Source organism: Sphaerodactylus townsendi, linkage group LG01 (assembly GCF_021028975.2).
Source record: "Sphaerodactylus townsendi isolate TG3544 linkage group LG01, MPM_Stown_v2.3, whole genome shotgun sequence".
Lineage (NCBI taxonomy): Eukaryota > Metazoa > Chordata > Lepidosauria > Squamata > Sphaerodactylidae > Sphaerodactylus > Sphaerodactylus townsendi.
This window is the reverse complement of record NC_059425.1, coordinates 63,589,888-63,610,289: the sequence shown is the minus strand read 5'-3', so window position 1 is coordinate 63,610,289 and position 20,402 is coordinate 63,589,888. Positions and strand designations below refer to the sequence as shown.

The window sequence follows — 20,402 nt, the reverse complement described above, 5'->3', positions numbered from 1 at the left end:
AATGAACACAATGATTTTAAATCTATACTATATTTTTAAGCTCCATTATCATTACTGCATGAAAACTAAGGTTCTATTCTACACAGCAATATTTTAAAGCTGCTACTAGGACATAAAACAATGTTGAACTTACCTGTAACTGTTGTTTCTTGAGTGGTCTGAGACTGCGCTTGCGCAGGCCAGCCAAGGTCACTGAATAGCAAGCTTTTATAAAGACCTGAAGTTTAGAACCTTCTAGAGTGCTCTTCCTCCTCCCAACTAAAAATTCCAGTCAGCTTTTCCCACCTAAAAGATCTCGTGATTGGGAAGTAGGAGCAGCACTCCCCTCCGCTCTCCTAATGCCACTGTGGAATCTGTTTGAAAACAGGTAAGCTCCAGTAACATCAGGCAATCAGGAACAGGCCACAGGAACAGGCCCTGAAGCAGAACAGGTGACACTAGGCATTTAGAGGCAAAGCGAACTAATCTACCTCGGGAGTTCCCCACTTTTGAAACATGGGCCTTAGATAAGATGGATTTAAGACCCAGTTCTGTTCCATAGTTAAGTCCTGGCTGATAAAGTCCACAAAAGTGTTGAGATGACCAGCAACATGGATTGCAGATAGCTGTACACTATGTTTTATTGCTCAGAGCCCAAGGATGTGAGCTTCCCTGCAGAGACAGAGCAAAGCAGTGCCACCCTGTTTGTTTATATAAAACTTGTTGATCAGCACATTCCTATACATATAATTTCATGCATCATGGAAGGGGGATGTGGGGGAGAATCACTGTATTTTCAAAATGAGATAATAACAAGACTATGGATGCATTAAAAACAATCAGTTGTGAAAAGAATGACTCTGGTACATTCTCAGGCTTGCACATGGTCTCCCCTTTTACACAGAAAAAAGATTGAAGATCCCCAGTGTTAGAATCTTCAATCAAACTGCAATTTGTTGTTTTATTCAAATGAGGCACTTTAACAATTTGTGGGTTGTATCTTACCTATGAACTAGGATTCTAAACCAGGGTTTAGAAAATTGCAACTAATCTAGAAAATCTACAATCTCATCTAAATACACAATGGATGTACAAGATGTGGATAAACCAGGCTTGCTTACATTATGAACAATCCAGATTTGTTTGTGATATCTGCATACAGTCCATACAGAATTTTCTTGACTTTTACAGTGCAAAGTCATGAAATCAAAAAGTCAACAGTTTTTGCTAGTAGGGATAGGAGTGGGGGTGAGGGAGTGGGTGTTGGGTTTAAATTTATTATATTTTTATTGTCATGCTTTATTGTTAGTTATATTCATGATATTTATTGGTATGTTTTATTATTATGATTTCATTGTGAGTCACCTACAGACTTTTGTATAGCACGGGGTAAAAAAATCATACATAAATAAAGACAGTACGACAAGGCAGCACAATGAATCATGACTGAATAGGGACTTGAAAACAGGATACTATTCCCCAAATTCTAGCCACTAGAATTTGACTAGAATTTGAATGCAGAAAAGATCATAATGCAAAATCTTTGCATGTCGTTTAGTATAAATACTTTGTAGACAGTTCAAAAATCTTTAACCACATTTTAAATTATCAAGTGTTTTTAGCAAGGAAGATCAAGCTATATTGTCAAACGCTTTCTCAGCATCTAGAAAAATGAATGTTGCTTTTTTCTTCACTAATTTCATTGTGTTAACTATAAATCAGATGTTATGTTTCATCTATCTTTTTGGTACAAAGTGCATCTGATCTTTATGTACTAACTTTACATCTTAACCTTTTCACCATTATTGAAGTAAAAAGATTGTAATCCACTTCAAGAAGGAAATCGGTCTATATGGTTGCAATACAAATTTTCCTCCCTTCCTTGTGTATCAGTGTAATATAAGCTTCTTGTCATGAAGATCGTAATGTCTTCTCTCTGCTGATTCCATTCATGATTTCTTGTAAAGGTAGTAGGAGCTTGTCCTCCAAACAATTGTAATATATCACTGTAAGTCCATCTGGACCTTGCAATAGTGTTCCTTCAGGTTTTTTATTGCTTGTGATATTTCTTGAATGGTAATATTTTGGTTTAAAATGTCTCTGCATTCCGATGTGAATTTCTCTGAAGATATCCCTGTGATAAATTCTTTTGTTCCCAATTCTGTTGAATTTCCTTTTCTATCCAAAAATTCTATTCTATTCTAATCCAAAAATTAAGATATGAATTGTTTGTGTATTTTCTTTTCTGAATATATGATTCTATCATTGTTCTTCCCTTCTATGATTGTTCTTCTTTCTCATTCATTCCTTAAAGAATATGCTAAATATCTTCCAAGTTTGTTTGTTCAAAGTGTTCTGTCTTAGGAAATTCATTTTTAGAATTTCATCTGTCTCCATAATATCTAATTGATTCCTTAGATGTCTAATCGCTTTCAAAATTGCTTTCTCTGGATGATTTTTACATTGTACTTCTAAATGTCTTAATCTATCCATTATCCTCTTGGATTGTTCCATTCTATCTTTTATTTTGTAGCAATTGGTGTTAATTTTCCTCTCATAAATGTTTTGCTGGTGTCCCACACTGTTGCCATCAAAACATCATCTGTTATATTGATCTTAAAAAACTGTTCTAAATCTTTGCTGTATTTCTTCGCTATTTCTTCTTGCAACAGAAGATTGTCATTTAATCTCCATCTTCCCTTTCTGCCTCTATTTGATCACCAGGGCTTCTGTTGGATTATGGTCTGCAATGTCTTAGGCTGTATGTTTATACTCTCTAAATTGATAATCAAAGTTTTAGAAGTCCAAAACATAGTTATCCTGGATTATGATTGATGTCCATCTGAGCAGAAAGTGTAGTCTTGTGTATTAGGGTTCTTAATCTAAAATGTGTCTTCTCATTGTAACAATGCCATGTATGTAAAACATCTATCACGTGTAAAAAAAGTCTCCCTCGAGTAGTCTTTTTAGATCTGTCTTTTTGAGGGTTAATTGTCTCATTCATGTCTCCTTAAATCATGGTCTCTCCTACTTGGAAGTCCAAGAGTACTTGAAATTTTTTTACATGAAATTTGTCACTTGCATTATTTGGAGCATAGATTGTGGGCTCTCTAAATGCAATTCAATTCCTTGTTGTTTTCTTTAGCTTTCCCACTTTCATGAGTATTCTTTTGTATACTTTAAAAAATTTCCATCAGTCCAGTCGATATCTCCGGTCTAATGCCTTAAATTTATTTCTAAAGGCCTCCAGTGTGTTATCATCTGATTCTTTAATTGTTTTTACTTTCTATTTTGTGTTTTGCCCTGATTGTTCAATTCAATGTGCAAATAATTTTACCTGTATCTTCATTTGCTATTTGAATATTTCTGATAGCTAGTCCACATTTTCTATAGCATTTTGTTCTTCCAGTGTTAACTTTTGGGGTTTCTGACAGGTCCCTGCTGCCATAATCTTGGCCTGGTTTTTCCTTCTTCATGAAATTATGTTATACAATCTTTCCATCTATTTCATGACAAATACCTTAATTTTCAAACACTTAAAAACTTAATTTTTAAACCAATAATATCATATCTAATCAATATCAACACATTTTAATCCTGGTCTTTGTTATACATTCTCAAACAATATTTAATTGTACACATTGAAAACTCTCAAATTTTGATTGTTCTGTCTATTCCAGTGATGGCGAACCTTTTCGAGACCGAGTGCCCAAACTGCAACCCAAAACCCACTTATTTATCGCAAAGTGCCAACACGGCAATTTAACCTGAATACTGAGGTTTTAGTTTGGAAAAAGGGTTGGCTCAGAGGCGTTTGTTACTCGGGAGTAAGCTTGGTGGTAGTCAGTGGCTTTGCTTTGAAGCAATCCTGCAACTCTTTCAATGGGTGAATCACTACCCTAGGAGGGTTTACTCAGAAGCAAGCCCCATTGCCAGCAACTGAGCTTACTCCCAGGTAAAGGATCGCACTTTAGTTCTTTGCATGAAAATCAGTGGGGTTTAACAGCGCTTAACAGGGTTACCTGTACTGCTTACCCAAAACTAGGTCTTAGGTTTAAGGCTAATAATCGAGCCCAGCGGCCCAGGCCAGCCTAGATGTGTGTGTGGGGGAGGCGCAATTCCCCCCCACATGATGAACTCTGTGTGTGCCCACAGAGAGGGCTCTGAGTGCCACCTCTGGCACCCGTGCCATAGGTTCGCCATCACTGGTCTATTCTATTTTGATTATCAATTCTCCATATAAATGCAAATTAGAATAAACACTTGTACTACAAGATTAATTCAATTACTGTTCTTGACATTAAGAGTAAACTAATATAGAGTAAATGTTTTTATGCAAATGAAAACTAATAAAGGCAGAAAATAAGAAGAAACAGAAACAAATAAAATTAGAAAAAATGCTTAGATAAAAATTCCAAATTTTATTTTATTAGTTTCTTATTATAATAATGAATATTTTTCCACACATTCAGTACACAACAAAAGTTAATATTTGTGTAAATTTTAGAAAAAAGTAATTACAAAGAACCCAAAATAATTTTAAAAAACACTAATGGGGTATAATAAGATATATGCAAAATAGAAAGAAAATAAAAATAAAGGTTTTCCCCCAAGTGCAAGGTCGTAAAAATTGTTTTTTGAATATTTTTTTCTGCAGGAAGCAAAAGTCAATGTTAAATTCAAGGGAAAACACAAAAATGTAAGTCTTTAACAAATTAAAAAAATTAAAAAACAGTTCTTAAAATACTTTTAAAAAGGGTTTCTTTAGTTAGCCTATAAAATATTCAATATCCTACTATTGTTTCCACATATCAATCGATTATTACCTGAATTGTCCACCAGATGGTGTCCAACATTTATTTTGAAACTCCAGTAAAACAGAATTTTTCCTCCATTATGATGACTGGCCAAAGAATATCAAAGTCTCAAAATTCTCCTCAAATTCTTGTATAATTTTAACAAAAAATTACTTGAAGCTGAATATTATGAAAAAGAAGCCTATCTTGTGGACTGCCCACTCACACACCCTATATATACTGGAACTGAGAGCAAGAACCCTCAGTTCCAGCACCCTGTAGCTAGGGCGACATATATCAATAAAGGTATCCCTGTTTTACAGAGCTGACTTCATTTGAGTGTGTTCAGCCTTACAAAAGGAAGCGTTTGATATTTGACAACAGCAGCTAGAGTGGCATTTCCAACATGTTGGAAGATGAAAGAATGCCCTAGCTTAGATAACTGGAAAAATAAAATGAAAAAGTTTGCAACAATGGCAAAATTAACATGTTTGATCAATAAAATACCTAATCAGGAATTTCAAGACAAGTAGAAAATGTACTTCTCATATTATTCATAAATGTAAGGGGGAAATGAAATGTAAATAAGGAAATTTGGTATTAATCTATAGTAGGTTTTAATATAGTGACACTTGTGCTGGAGCATAAAATAAATGTATAATTCAACTGAATTAATAAATTTAGCGAAAATATTTGGGAGAGAATAATATTTGCACTTGAATATTAGATGATCAATATATGTTATAGAATATCATTTGGTATAATTCTATTGGCTCTCTCATTACATATTTGGAATTGTAATTAAACGATGTTTCATTATTTTGTTGTTTCTATATTGTAGTTTGTGAAAATAAACAAATAAACAAACAAATAAATAAATAAATGACTATAATGCAGATGAAGAAACACTATCCATGTAATTTAATGAAAATAATTTATTTCTTCTGTATCCTGTTGGGTAACAGAAATTGAAAATATCCCAAAGATTTCTTTAAAGTTTTTATTTACCATCTGTTTTTTGTAGAAGTCTAAGTGATTCTTGTTCAAGTTTCCGAAGGGTAACTAGGTCAGCCGATATATTTTCTAACAACTCACAACGCTGTTGTTCAAGCTCTGGTTTTTCATGAATAACAACCGCAGACAAAAGCTGATCTTGCAAACCTTGGAATGTTATGGTGAAATTTATCATTGTCACCATTTTGCATATTGTTGGTGGAAAATTAGGGTTAGCTTTCTCGGTTGTCATGCATAGTCTGAAACAAAATAGATATCTTAAAATGGTAGAAGGTTACTAATATGCAGTCAGCATGCACAGCACATTAGAAAATTTCTTTTATTTTGATTATTTAAAACAATCACACCCCATCTTTCTAATAAATCCTCAAGGAAGCTATCAACAAAATAAAACTATACACTGTATATAATTTTATACAGCTGAAATCCATTAGGTGAAAATATTTGTTGGCTCCCTCCTGGACATTGCCGCTGTTACGCTGGCAGCTCAGGCTTGCGACTTATGCCACTAAAAAGGTGGCATAAGTTCATAAGTTCATAAGTTAAATGGGGACTTCCCAGCAGTGAGGAGGCTTTTTCACATTGCAAGCCTCCTCATGTGGCCAGGAAGCCTCCACGGGAGCGAAGGCCTGGTGTGCGCATGGCTGGCCTTCTGGACCCTTGGATGAGGCTGCCTGTATACTTATAAGTGAGACAGCCAAATACTGTCTTTTTATTTTACACATGAGTTACAAAGGAAAATGTGAATGTAGCAAATGCAGCAGAATTCCACAAGCTTTATGTGCTGGTTTCAATGCAGACATAGATGCAACCATCAACATTATCAATAAGAGTAGTTACCTAAAGTTTGCATTGTACTCAACTTCATGCTCTCCTATCTTGATAAATTTTTGCCCTCCTTTTATGTAGATGTCCTTGCTTAGGATTGATTTCATATTTGAATCCAATGTTTCAGTAATACCCTAAAAGGCATAAAACCACAATAAAATTACGATTATTCTGGTCAGAATCTCCCAACTGCTCCAAATGGTGTCATCGCCATAGAAATTTGGATAATCATACATTAGCAATTGCCCCTAAAACACTAGCAACTTGTTTGTCTGGTTGAGGTAACTGGAGTGAATAGTAGGATCACAACAGTCTCACTCATAGATGCTGCCTCTAGAATTCTTCCACTTCTTCTATTGGACTTCCAGTCCTTAATCTCTACTATGGACACCAAGACTGATGTCACCCCCAGAAGTTTGAGGAGTGTGGATGAGAGGACTAATGGAAGAGCATGGCAGAAGACATAGCAGTTGTAACTTTAACTTGGGGCCTCAATGATCTGAAAAGTCTAGATACTCCCTCCATGCAGTGTCCTGAAGATCTGAATGATTAGAAGAGCCTGTAAAAGAAAAAGTAGCAATGCGCAATGTCTGGTTACTATACTTCTCCTGAACAGAGGGTATCAGAACAAATGTTCTGCCCTTTCTAATTCACAAAATTGAATAGGACATCACTCATTTGGTGCTCACTGTATTCTACATTATTCTGCTTTCCTGGACCTGATCAGTCCTAATTTCACAATATGGCATTAAATTAAACTAGTTGTTATGACGGCAGTTGTTACGCCAGTAGTTTATTCTGGATTTATATCTGATGGTCTGTGCTCTAACAATATTTACATCTTCAATACATTGCTTTCAAAATTTACATTTATTACTTTACATTTTCCCCTGTTTCTCTTATATAACAGCATGACTAACATGCATGGAAGTCAAGATACCTCTAGAAGGACTGATTCACCAATACGTATAGAATTTTCAAGTGTTCTTAAGTAAGTGGAATCTGTAGCATTAATTTGTCGTAAACAGCCTCTTGCCATTTGACTTATCCATCTGTAAGCCTGTCTTTCTGGATCAATTAGTAAAGGCCATCGTTGTCCATGTTTAATAAGAATAGCATTTTCCGTGGAAAATTGGTCAAGGGGTAAACCTTCATTTTGCCACTGACGGACCTATAAAATAATTAGCTTTAAATATTGACATAATATTGCCAATAATTTTTGCTCTATAGCTACAGAAGTTTGCAGCGGCACATAAATAATCACACACAACATATTTCCTGTATTCAGATATATCAAGATGTCATCATTTTCATTACAGCTTTTGAAGTTGTTGAGCTCACAGCATTTGCTTTCCTCTCTCCTCCCCTTCTACATGGATTATATATTGAAGATTAACTGTTTAACAAGAAACCAGAGTTTGCCATAATGTCTGAACTGGACAAAACAACAACTATGAGTCTGAATTTTTCTTGAGCCAGGTAATTATAAATTTTGGATGTGGCAGGCTGATAACTAGGGAGCATAAGAGTGGGAAGAATACCTTTACCAGTTGCATCATTTTGAAGACGTCCTGTTTTCCTCTTCCTATTAATCTTGGGGGTAGTCAGAAGCACAAGCTTTGGGCTATTGCCAATTGGCTCACATACCACGCCTTTGAATGTGCCAGATAATGAGTCCACAACCAGTTCAAGTCATTTTGTTCTGTCAACTAGTTCTGTCATTTTGTTTGGCAGTGTATTTATATAATGGGTCACTCCCCACTTACCTCTTCTAAGTGCAACGCCGCAGCGACCCCGCGTAGAAAAGCCTCCGCGGCTTTTGACCATGGAGACATTTGTTCCCCACTCATTTGCCATTCAGGAAATAACGTGGGGGAGCAAGAGCAGGAGTTCCATGGCAATCGAGCATTCTGATTGGCTGGCCCGCGTGTGCGTCATGGACACGTGGAAGTGGCGGCATGCCGAAGGCGGGCCTCCATTTTGATTGGCTGACACGAGAAGTTGTTTTTGATAGGCTCGCAACGCACACGCACCTACCCGCAGCGAATTGATTGGGCAGAAAAACGAAAGTGAAAATCAGTTTCGGTTTCCACCGCCCACAACCTCGTGCGCTCAGCGGCACTTTGCCGTGAATGGGCGCTGCCAAGCCGCAAAGCCGTAAAGCTCGAGCAAAGGGAGCAATGTTGGCACGTTGCGTTGTGCACACGTCTCAATTTCCACGAGCGTGCATTGTAAAAGAGGATGTCGCCTCGTGTCTACGTCATCACGTAGCTTCATGTCGCGCACTTTCTGACGGAGACACCCTCCCTAAACAAAATGGAGGATCCTTTTTCCTGATTGGCCAGAAAGCTGTGCGTCACAGCGAATCAACCACGCATAAACAGCCGAGGTTCCCCACCACCCCACTGCAACCGTGGGGTTTTGGAAAATGTTGCTCTTTGAAGAGGACCTAATTTGACGCGCGCCAAGGAGGTGGGAGAGCGGCAAATTCTGGGCAGCTGCGCAGTGGCTGCTGGTGATTTGGGGAACGTCCAGGATCCCCGTGTCTTGTCAAGAGGTGACCCCGCGGCTTATGGTGAGTGGGGAGCGGGCCCTAATTTTCCTCTGTTGTAAACTCTGCAGGTTCCCTTTGGGAAGAACAGGTGAGGTACACATATTTAAACAGAGAAATTAAATCCACCAGAACTTTTCCATAGTAAGTGGTATTTCCTTGCTCCCTGAATTCTGGGCTGCAGTAGGAGCAGTGTTACCCAAAATGGTGGGACACAACGACCCTCTTTGGTTGGGGAAATTAGCTGTAGAGCACAAGGTTGCTTAGCGTCGCTGATGAGCATTGGGGATGTATGTATGTATGTATGTATGTATGTGCGTGCCTGCCTGCCTGCCTGCCTGCCTGCCTGCCTGCCTGCCTGCCTGTCTATTTATATATGTATGCATATATGTATGTGTGTGTATATATGTGTCTCTGTGTGTATATGTATGTATATGTATATGTCTCTCTCTGTGTGTGTATTGCCTATGTATATGGGTTTCAGCTCACTATAAGAAACCAGCAGAGAACATAAATTTCTTTTTCTAGGATTTTATGAAGAAAATAAGAAATGGAATAAAACAAAGGCTCATTCTGCACATGCAGAATAATGCACTTTTAAACTGCTTTCAGTGCTCTTTGAAGCTGTGCGGAATGGCAAAATCCACTTGCAAACAGTTGTGAAAGTGGTTTGAAAACGCATTATTTTGCATGTGCGGAAAGGGCCAAAGTCTCACTCCCAATCACTCAATTACTGGGGTAAACACACACACATACAAGGTTTCCTAGGATGTAATTTAGAGGTGAAAGACAGGTTTTGAAAATATAGTGAAGGAATGGGGTATCGACAATTATATTTATACCAGTCTTGTAGTGGATGTCCAGAAAGCAGAGATCTAATGACCAGCACTAGGCTCTGGATGATCAGCACGGATGGAACAATATTATTGAACACCATGGTGGTCTGATAATGTTGAATAACTGACTGGGGTCTGGGGTTGGCTTTTATAGGCCAAAACATGGGGCCAAGGAAATCCTTTAAGAAAGAATTTTTCCTGCTGTTCCAAGGTAAGGTCTGCAGGGGTCTGCAACCTGTGGCTCTCCAGATGTTCATGGGCTACAATTCCCATAAGCCCCTGGCAGCATGACCAACTGGCCATGCTGGCAGGGGCTGATGAGAATTGTAGTCCATGAACATCTGGAGAGCCACAGGTTGCAGACCCCTGGTCTTGAGTATCAGACCATTGAGCTGATGGCTGACCCATGATCTTTGATGGGTTTCTGCCAGTTGTTTGACAAAATGGGTAATGACCCTTAACGGGTGTTGCAACATAGATGGTCACAAGGATGATGAGTCACAGAAAAGGTTACAAATATAGACAAAAGACAGCTGGGTTCGCCCAGGTATGAAACTGTTTATATTCAAATGTTGTTTCCTAAGTATGGGCCAGGCATGAGCTTGGGGTGGGGGGGTGGGGGGTGGTCCTTAGGCGTTCTTGCCCACAAGTTCAGACACACTCCCAATATGGAGTTTCTGAATCCAACCAGACTCCTTTCAGGCCACTGTTCTGACAGGTCTGACGGGGCAGCATTCCGGGAGAAAGACTATTCTCTCTCCCTCCACACTGCTACAGGTCAGGTTGGCTACAGCAGGGAGGCAAGAAAGTCATGCTCTGAAGATGAAAATGCTGTCACTTATGGAAAAGTTCCTGTAACCTAGAAACTAGGATACAGTATGGAACTCTGGTTTGTAGATTACAGAACATAGGGTTGCCAACCTCCAAGCAGCAACTGGAGATCTCCTGTTAAGGAGATCAGTTCACTTGGACAAAAGTGCTTTGTTGCTTTGGAAGGTGGATTCTATGGTATTATACTCCATGAAGTCCCTCCCCTCAGACTCCACTGCCAAAATCTCTAGGTATTTCCCAACCCAGAGCTGGCAAATTGAACAGAATACACCATGATTTACTGCTTTGTCTAAGTCAAACATCACAAGAAACTGCATACCAGTTAGTTTTCCATAGCTGAAAAATGAGAGACGAAGGAAGGGAACGAATGTAAACTTGAGGTATACAAGGGTTTTTTGTCTTCAGGATAAAGCCAAACTAACAGATAACGGATAACCTTTAATGGCATAGTACAGTGATGGCGAACCTTTTCGAGACCGAGTGCCCAAACTGCAACCCCAAACCCACTTATTTATCGCAAAGTGCCAACTCAGCAATTTAACCTGAATACTGAGGTTTTAGTTTAGAAAAAACGGTTGGCTCCAAGGCGTGCGTTACTGAGGAGTACGTTTGGTGGTAGTCATGGCCTTGCTTTGAAGCAACTGTGCAACTCTTCCAACGGGTGAATCACGACCCTAGGAGGGTTTACTCAGAAGCAAGCCCCATTGCCAGCAACCGAGCTTACTCCCAGGTAAAGGATCACGCTTTAGTTCTTCGCATGAAAATCAGTGGGGTTTAACAGTGCTTAACAGGGTTACCTACACTGCTTCCCCAAAACTAGGTCTTAGGTTTAATGCTAATAATCGAGCCCAGTGGCCCAGGCCAGCCTAGATATGGGGGGGGGGCACTCTGTGTGCCCACAGAGAGGGCTCCGAGTGCCACCTCTGGCACCCGTGCCATAGGTTCGCCACCACTGGCATAGTACAAAGACCCAAAACAAGATACAAAAAATTAAAAGACAACATACAAAGCAAAATTAAGATCGTTTGTTTATGACCATGCATAAAAACCTGTCCGTTTGCTCTAGAGCATAGCTGGATTCATCATTTAATAGATAAACTGTCTTTTGTTGGTCTGTCCAGCACTCTAAGCCCACCAATAAGGTTGAGAGGAACTTTGTTCTGGCCTGGTTATGAAGGGGGCAATAATACTAAACATGGTGTACAGTTTCTGCAGTTTTAAGTGTGCAGATGCAAAAACGCTCGCTATAGGGTGTTTTGGAACCTCTTCCACCCCTCAAAGCAGAAGGAAGCACATTTCATCTGGCCAAAGCGATGGCAGTTCAGAAAGAACGAATAAATATCTGGCCATGCCTAGGCGACCGTACAGAATGCCAAGGGAGAGGGGAGAGCAAAACGTTTGTGCATGAGCCATCAATTCCTGATGTTCTAATTCAAAAAGTCTGGATTTTATAGTGGAGAACATCTCATTGGGAGGAAGTACAGCTATAACATCGGGAGGCAGGCCCAAGGCATGGATGTGGGCCCACTATTGAGTGGCATGCAGAAAAGTTACAACTTGGGCAGTGAGGCTCATGTCCTCATGCTTGAAGCAAAGCTGGATCCAGTGCTTGAACATTATACACCAAGCCTTGGTCTCCAGAAGATGTTGTCCAGTTTCTAGGCATAAGGTAGCATAGGGTGTGTCACTCCAAATATTTTATACAAAAAGGTAGATTGGATCTGCTCAATATTTCTATTCCAGGATTGGATCTATAAAGAAACACCATATAAAAGTTGCAGGCAGACTTTTGCATTAAATGCTTTAAGGGCCACGGGAAGAAATTGGTGACACTTTCTGTAAAAGAAACGCAAGATAGTGTTGGTTGTATTTTTACAGGTGGCAATGATTCTGTTCCTGTGTGAGGACTATCCTGCTCTATAATGGAAATTTAAGCCTAGGTATTGAAAGATCTTAACCTGCTCAAGTGCTTCCCCATTCAGCATCCAGTTAGAAAGGCATCACGAGCTCGCAAAAAACATGATTTTTGATTTGGAATAATTAATTTCAAGGCTGTTGTTAATACAGTACTCAGCACACCTGGCTAATAGACATAAAGCCAATCTATCAAGGAGGCCCTTTACCCAACTCATTTGCTATTTTTTAAATTTTTATTTTATCAAATTTATATCTCACCCTTGCTGATTGAAGTCAGGCTTGGTGTGCAAGCAATTAAAAAAACAATATGCCCATACATAAAATACAATAAAATACCTATCATTAGAAATTGTGTTTTACGAAGTCAAATGATAGGTATTTTATTGTATTTTAGATGGGAACAACAATTTAAGTCTATGGAAACTAACTGGCACAGTTCAAGTATAAACTCTCCTTAAGACAATCTCAGCATGGGTCAGGTTCAAGATGGGGCAACACAATTTAAACACACGTTGTAGGATATTGTAGGGAAGCCAGCTGATGATATTGGGACAACAGCATCTCATTCTTCAACCGCATGCATTACCTACCTCAATTTTTTCTGTCATGCAGTTTACTAGTGAATAACTTGAAGATACAGGAATATTGCCTTCATTACAGAGTTTCAGACACACATTCACTAGCTGCTGACGATACTCTCTTATTAACACTCCACTGTAGACAATACATGCAGCTGAAATAACAGCATCACCCACAGTTCCTTGCAGTCTTTGATCCATGCTATTAACCAGTTCTTTCCAGCGTTCCTAGGATGTCAAAAGTGACAAAATATAGGCAATCAACTCTCTCTCTCTCTCTCTCTCTCTCTTTCACACACACACACACACACACGCACACGCACACGCACACACGCACACACACACAAATAATAGCAGCACATCCTGTTTTGACACTTTGTCTTTTCTTCTTTTGAAAATGCCTAATAAAGGTTACTGAACTGAACTGAGCAGCACATCCAACATTATGTTATGATTTGCTATGCTTGCAAGACTATGTACTACTTAGGATGGGACCTGTTAATCTTATAATGTACAATTTCTCAAAGAATGTCTTGCCAATATTTGAAGGGTACTAGTAAAAACTACCATCATGAAGTGTATGAGTTGTGCAAAGGGAATTATCATCATAAAGGGTAAGAGGTTTGCAAAAGTTGTTTAAGAACATATGACAGAAGTCCTCAACCGTAGTGAGCCTGTGTGCACATTTAGAAGCATTTGACACAGAGTGCTGGCACAATCACAAAATGATTGTCAAAGGAGGTAAAAGCCAATCACAAAGTATTATTGGGTCGCAGTGGCAGCTGCTACTGAAGCATTTTTTAAAAAATCTCCTTAGCCAGTCTGAAGCCCTGGTCAGCACTGACCTTGCTCACTTTCTAAAAACACCTCACAGGCATGAGGAAAAGTATCGTTGAGAGCCATGGAAACATTTTGGGCACCCATGTCATAAGATGTGCTCTGCTGAATCTAACATGTAGTTTATTAAGCCTAACATCTTGTTTCAACTACTGGTCAATCACTTCCCCAGGAGAACCAACAGAGAGGTTATATCTATCTCCCATGTATAATTAAAAAATCTCTACTGTGCTCTGCTCCTAATTATCTTTGTTTTAAACTGAAAAGCCTCACACTCTCTAGCTTTTCCTCATAAGGAAGTTGCCACCTTATTTTTTAATGTATGGCAACCAGAACTGTACACAGCTCAAATGTTACCCCACCATAGATATCTATATCAAATCAAATCCACCTTTATTAGCTTATCCATGAAATGCTATAAAAGTAACAAAAATTTAAAGGGAATTGAAAACCATTAATATCATAAATAAACACATACATTAATATCAGGATAATTTGATACCCTTTGTTTCTAAAATCTCCACCAAATTTTTTGCATTTCAGTAATTCCAGAGTCATGATCGTACAGCAAGTACTGGATTGTCTGCTCCTTATTTACAGGACTTTTGGCCTGAAGTATGTCCAAAAAAAACTGACCACAAAGTCTCTCATGTAACTGACTAACGTGGTGTATAAAATCTGGTGCGCCTCTCCCACATGGTACATTTGAAGAGAAGGAATTCATTTGTGCTAAAGTAAAAGCTCTTCACTACAAACCAGCCAACTTTGCTAAAGTTTGCCTGTGATGGCCGAATGCTGTGGGCATCAGGTTTACCTTCAACTCGGTGCCCACAGCATTTTCCTCTTCCACACACATTTTAGCAAATTTGGCTGGTTCCTTTCAGGAGACTGACACCAGCAGCCCTACAAGAAATGCCCCCACCCAGAACAAGACCCCTACCACAGTGCCTCCTGTTGAAATCTCTATTACAGAGCCATCTGGGCATAACAGAAAGCCCCATTGAAGTCTAAGCCTCACAGAACTTGCTGAAGACCCTGGCAGACTCTGGGGAATGTCTGAGTGTGTAAGCACTGGCTGCACATTTTTGAAGATAGAGGCGCCTTACTTACCTTACTTTCAAGGTGGCTCCAAGAGGCCTTGAGTAATAGCATCCAAGCTTGGTAAGCTTTGCTTCTGGAGTGGGGGGGGGGTGAGTTGAGAGAGTTCTGAGAGAACTCACCCCGCAGGCTTTCATGTGCAGGAGCGAGGAAACAAAATAAGAAGAAGAGTTTGGATTTATATCCCCCCTTTCTCTCCTATAGGAGACTCAAAGGGGCTTACAATCTCCTTGCCCTTCCCCCCTCACAACAAACACTCTGTGAGGTAAGTGGGGCTGAGAGAGCTCCGGAAAGCTGTGACTAGCCCAAGGTCACCCAGCTGGCATGTGTGGGAGTGCATAGGCTAATCTGAATTCCCCAGATAAGCCTCCACAACTCAGGCAGCAGAGCTGGGAACCAAACCCGGTTCCTCCAGATTGGAGTGTACCTGCTCTTAGCCACTACGCCACCGCTGCTCTCGGGGGCCCATAAGCCTTTTGGGGGCCCATAAAATTGAACCCCCAGAAACAAAGGTCTCCAAACCTGGATGCTATTACCAGGAGGCCCTCCTGGAGCCACCCTGAAAGTCTGGTGTCTCTATCTTCAAAAATGTGCAGCCTGCCTACACACTCAGAAATTCCCCATTGGCTATAATGGAGCAAAGTCACTGCAAAACAAAGAATCTTGGGTAATTTTCTTGGGGTGCCTGGAAGGGGTGTATTTTTAAAGCTTGTGACACCAAAATTTCAGGGTATCATCTGGTAACTATTCTTATGATGCCACCCAAGTTTGATGAAGTTATGTTCAGGGGGACCAAAGTTATGGTCCCTCAAATGGGTAGCCCCCATCTCCTGTTAGCTCCCATTGAAAATAATGGGGATGGGGCACCCCCTTTGGGGGTCCATAACTTTGTTGCCCCTGAACCAAACATCACCAAATTTGGATGGTATCATCAGGACAGTATCCGAATGGTACCCTGAAATTTTGGTGCCACTAGCATTAAAAATATACCCCTTGCAGGCTGAAATGTGAAAAACGCTAAAAAAATTTTAAAACACACAAACGACCCTAAAATGTTGGCGCCCCCCATGTGACCAAATGGGGGGCGCCCGGGGACATAGGGTACCCCCTGTCCCTAGGCAGGTACACCCCTGAACACCTCTTTATGTATGTGTATACTAGCAGTGGTTTGGTTCAAACATGGATCCAGCAGGGACAAAATGGTGTCCAGGCAGAGGACAGCTGGCATTTAAAGAGGGCATTTAAAGAGGGCTGACTCAAACACTAACTCGTCATTTCTCCTCACACCCTTAATAGAATGCAGGCTATAGAACAATGGATCTCCAGCCACAAACTACTAATCTCATCAGGACTGATGTCATTTTCCCTTCTGAAAACACCCCTTAAATTGAGCTATTACTCCTTGCAGCACCCATCCCTCAATATTTTGCCACACCTTGAACCATTTCATAAGGCATTGCATTCACACTTAGCTGCTTAATGTGTCTTGTTTGCCAAGACTAGTGACCATCATTCAGAAGTCTCTGGGATCATTCAGCACACTGATAATCTCATCAACACATTGTTCTCATGAGGCACACTCATCATAATTGCCTCAGAGTATATTTCACCCAATCAGTTAAGAAATAAATTGCACCCATGTGTGTCTGGTTCTATCCATGCACTTGACATCAAAAACTTCTCAAGTCAATATGGACTGATTGTGCACTGCTCTTTATTCCTTGGTATTCTGGACAGGTAATGTATCACCCCAAACAATTCCTTCTCTGTATCCCTCACTCCACTCTTTATTTTCTTAGGCTTTGTATGTTTGCAACACTCTTGTTTGCAACACTCTTGTTTGTTTGTAATAGCTCCTTTTCTCTCAATAAACCTCCCTCTTCTTTAGTTAAAACTCTCATTATTTCTGAGTCTAATCTCTTAAGAAGGATCCTCGTTAGAGTTGAGCAATACCTTAAATATTAGGTAAAATTTGGATTCAGGCTTTTTCAGGCGTAAAACTATTTGTATGCCTGAATAAGCCTGAATACCGTATTTGCTTTGCCCGAATATATTCAGATATCCGAATATATTCGGGTCCGTCTGGATTTTTTTGTACTTTTTCAGTGTTTTTTTGTTTCAGCCTTTGGTGGGCACATTTTTAAAGCTAGCAGCACCAAACTTTCAGGGTATCATCCGGAGACTGTCCTGATGATACCACCCAAGTTTGGGGAAGTTTGCTTTTGGAGGTTCAATTTTATGGGTCTCCAAAAGGGTAGGGCCCATCTCCTACCACCCACTGAAGCAAAGTTCACCAAATTTGGGTGGTGCCATCAAGAGAGTCTCCTGAAGATACCCTGAAAGTTTGGTGCCGCTAGCTTTAAAAATGTGCACCCCCTAGAAATTCCTCATGGGTTGCAATGGAGTCACTTCAGAGCACAGAATCTGCCTGGGTCTTCAGTAAATTCTATGGTGAGAAAAAATTAATTGGTTTTCCCCACCATTGACTTCACTGGGGCTTGCTGTTATGCCCAGCTGGCTCTGTGCTGGATATTTTTTTTTTGGGGGGGGGGGGGCTCTGGGGCACCAAATTTCCTGCAGGTTGCTGATGAGTCTCCTAAAAGGAACCAGCCAACTTTGCTGAAGTTTGCATGGCTGTGCATTAGTTCTGTGGGCATCAGGTTCATCTTCAAATGGATGCCCACATTTTACTCAATCTCTTTGCCCAAACTGTAGCAGGAGTTGTTGGGTCCTGAAGTTCAGAAGAACTTCTCACCAGCAGGTCTGTGGGAAATTTGGTGCCCCTACCCAGAGCAAGACCCCACAGCAGAGCCCTCCCCATTGAAATCTCTAACACAGAGCTAGCTGGGCATAACAGCAAGCCTCACCCCAACTCACACCTCCCACTGCTTTTTTTGTGCCACTGTGGGGCCACAGAGTGTGGGATGCGTAATTGTTGTGTCCAGATATGTGGCCAGGGGCACGAACTGTGTGTGATGATGATTTTTGGGGTGCCCAAGTGGGAAAATCAAGAGGATCCATGAGAATCTGTGCTTTGTACTATATTTTTGTGCCACTGAGGGGCCACGAAGCATGGGATGCATGATTGTTGTTTTCAGACATGTGACCAGGGGCATGAGCTGTGATCTGGCAATGATTTTGGAGTGGCCAAGTGAAAAAATGCAGAGGATCCATAAGGATCTATGCTTTTTAACCACATTTTTGTGCCACTGAAGTGCCAGGGAATGTAGGATGTGTGATTTTGACAGTTTGACAGAGAGTCCAGTCCACCCCCTCACCTTCCCCCACCAAACACCTGCCAGCTAGGAATCTTTAAACAAACTCTGGCTAGCAGGCGCTTGGCAGGAGAAGTGAGGACTGGACTCTCTGGCAAACTGAAGAGAGTCCAGCCCCAAGAAACTTTAAAGGAACTCTGGCTAGCAGGCATTTGGTGGGGGAAGTGGGAGGGGGCGGACTCTCTGTGAAACTGAAGAGAGTCCAGCCCCGTTTTCCCCAGACAGTGTCTGCTAGCTGGAGTCTTTTAAAATTTTCCTGGCTTGCAGGTGCTGGCTGGAGGAAGCGGGGCTGGGCGCTCTTCAGTTTCCCGGTACCCCACCAAGCGCCTGCCAGCCAAGAAACTTTAAAGGAACTCCAGCTAGCAGGCATTTGGCAGGGGAAAGGGGAGGGGCGGATTCTCTGTGAAACTGAAGAGAGTCCAGCCCCGCTTCCCCCGGCCAGTGCCACAGGCAGGCATGTCAACACATTTTGGGTACTTGGAGTCACCACTGAAAAATCCTTCTAAACTTAGCTCTAGAATTTTCATTTTTGGACGCTATTTTGTATTGCCATAGCAATAATAATGATACTGAGTGTGACTCCTGCAGTGCCACAGGGCCTGTCTGCAGAAGACATCTCCAGTGAAGCATTGGAGTCTTACCTTATGACTGAACCTTGGCAACAGCTATGCAGTGTAATGCCCACATCCCCCAGAGCAAAACAGTATCCTGAGGTCTTAGAGCAGCAGTCCCCAATGTTGTGCCTGTGGGGGCCATGGGGCCTGCTAGCACCTGGAAATTTGGGGGGGGGAATTGGGCAGGGGGAGGTATGGCTTCTGCCCAGAAAGGCTACTGATTGGTAGTACACATTTTTAAAACATTGAAACTGGCTGCTACTGAGTACAAAGATCTGCACAGTTACTGAAGTTTACCTATGGCAATCATTTTGTGGCTGGCTCCACCTTCTGCAGCAACCATTTTGCGGCAGCCATTTTGTTGCTGCACCCACCATGCTATGTCAGAATTTAAATGTGTCTACAGGCTCAAAAAGTTTGAGGATCCCTGCCTTAGAGTCTAGTCACATTGTTTGGGCAATTCAAAATGCTTCTTGAGGTCCTGCAAGAGCTTAAGCATGACTGCTCTGAATAGATGTGACCCAGACACTTCTGCTGATTTCAGGACCCCACTGAGAAGATGGTGCCCCGACTGAAGGCTAAGGGGAGGAGGTTTATTTTTTTCTTTAGAGCTAGAGGTTTCCTCAAACATATAGAATACTCTCTTGTTTGTGCCTGGCTCTGCTGCATGACTTTTGATACTTGCATAGGGGCCACTACTTTGCAATAAAAGCCAGTGAAATTATAGCAGAATGAAAGAAACTGAAAGAATACCGTCTCATCCTTCAGAGCTATGCTTAGTATAGATGCACTTTTTAAACGTTGTGTTGTTTGATCTTTTCGAGTTGCTAGCATTTCTTGTTCAGCAATACTTTGTTCAAATCTTGCTTCTAAATTTTGCTGATGTTGTTCAATCTGAAAAGTTAGGAGTTTGATATTTCTAAAGAAAAATGCATTTTAGAAATAGATGCTGCTATTATAATTAGGTCTAGCTTTTGGAAATATTATAGGCTTCAAGTATGGAACTGGTCCATATGCAGGTAACTTCAACACTACTGTATCACAGGTGATTCTAATACTTTGACTAAAGGACATTTTTATTTGAATTTTACTTAGCTTGTCATCAAATTAAGCCAGTGATATGTTTATTCATTTAGAATATTTATATATTACCTTTCAATTAAAAGGTATAATAATAATTATTATGAACTTTAAAACATTAAAGACACTACAAATGTAAAGCATAAACCTCAGTGGCTGGGTTAAAAT

General features: G+C 40.6%; 1 protein-coding gene across 1 annotated transcript in view; it reads right to left on the bottom strand.

Annotated features, from left to right (window-relative positions):
- The window catches only part of DNAH14 (dynein axonemal heavy chain 14), a 306,182-nt gene that overhangs the window by 53,471 nt on the left and 232,309 nt on the right, over window positions 1–20,402 (bottom strand). The window contains 5 exon segments of the mRNA XM_048504880.1: window positions 5,784–6,028; window positions 6,630–6,751; window positions 7,558–7,788; window positions 13,343–13,558; window positions 19,908–20,048. Coding sequence (XP_048360837.1) covers window positions 5,784–6,028; window positions 6,630–6,751; window positions 7,558–7,788; window positions 13,343–13,558; window positions 19,908–20,048 — 955 coding nt within the window.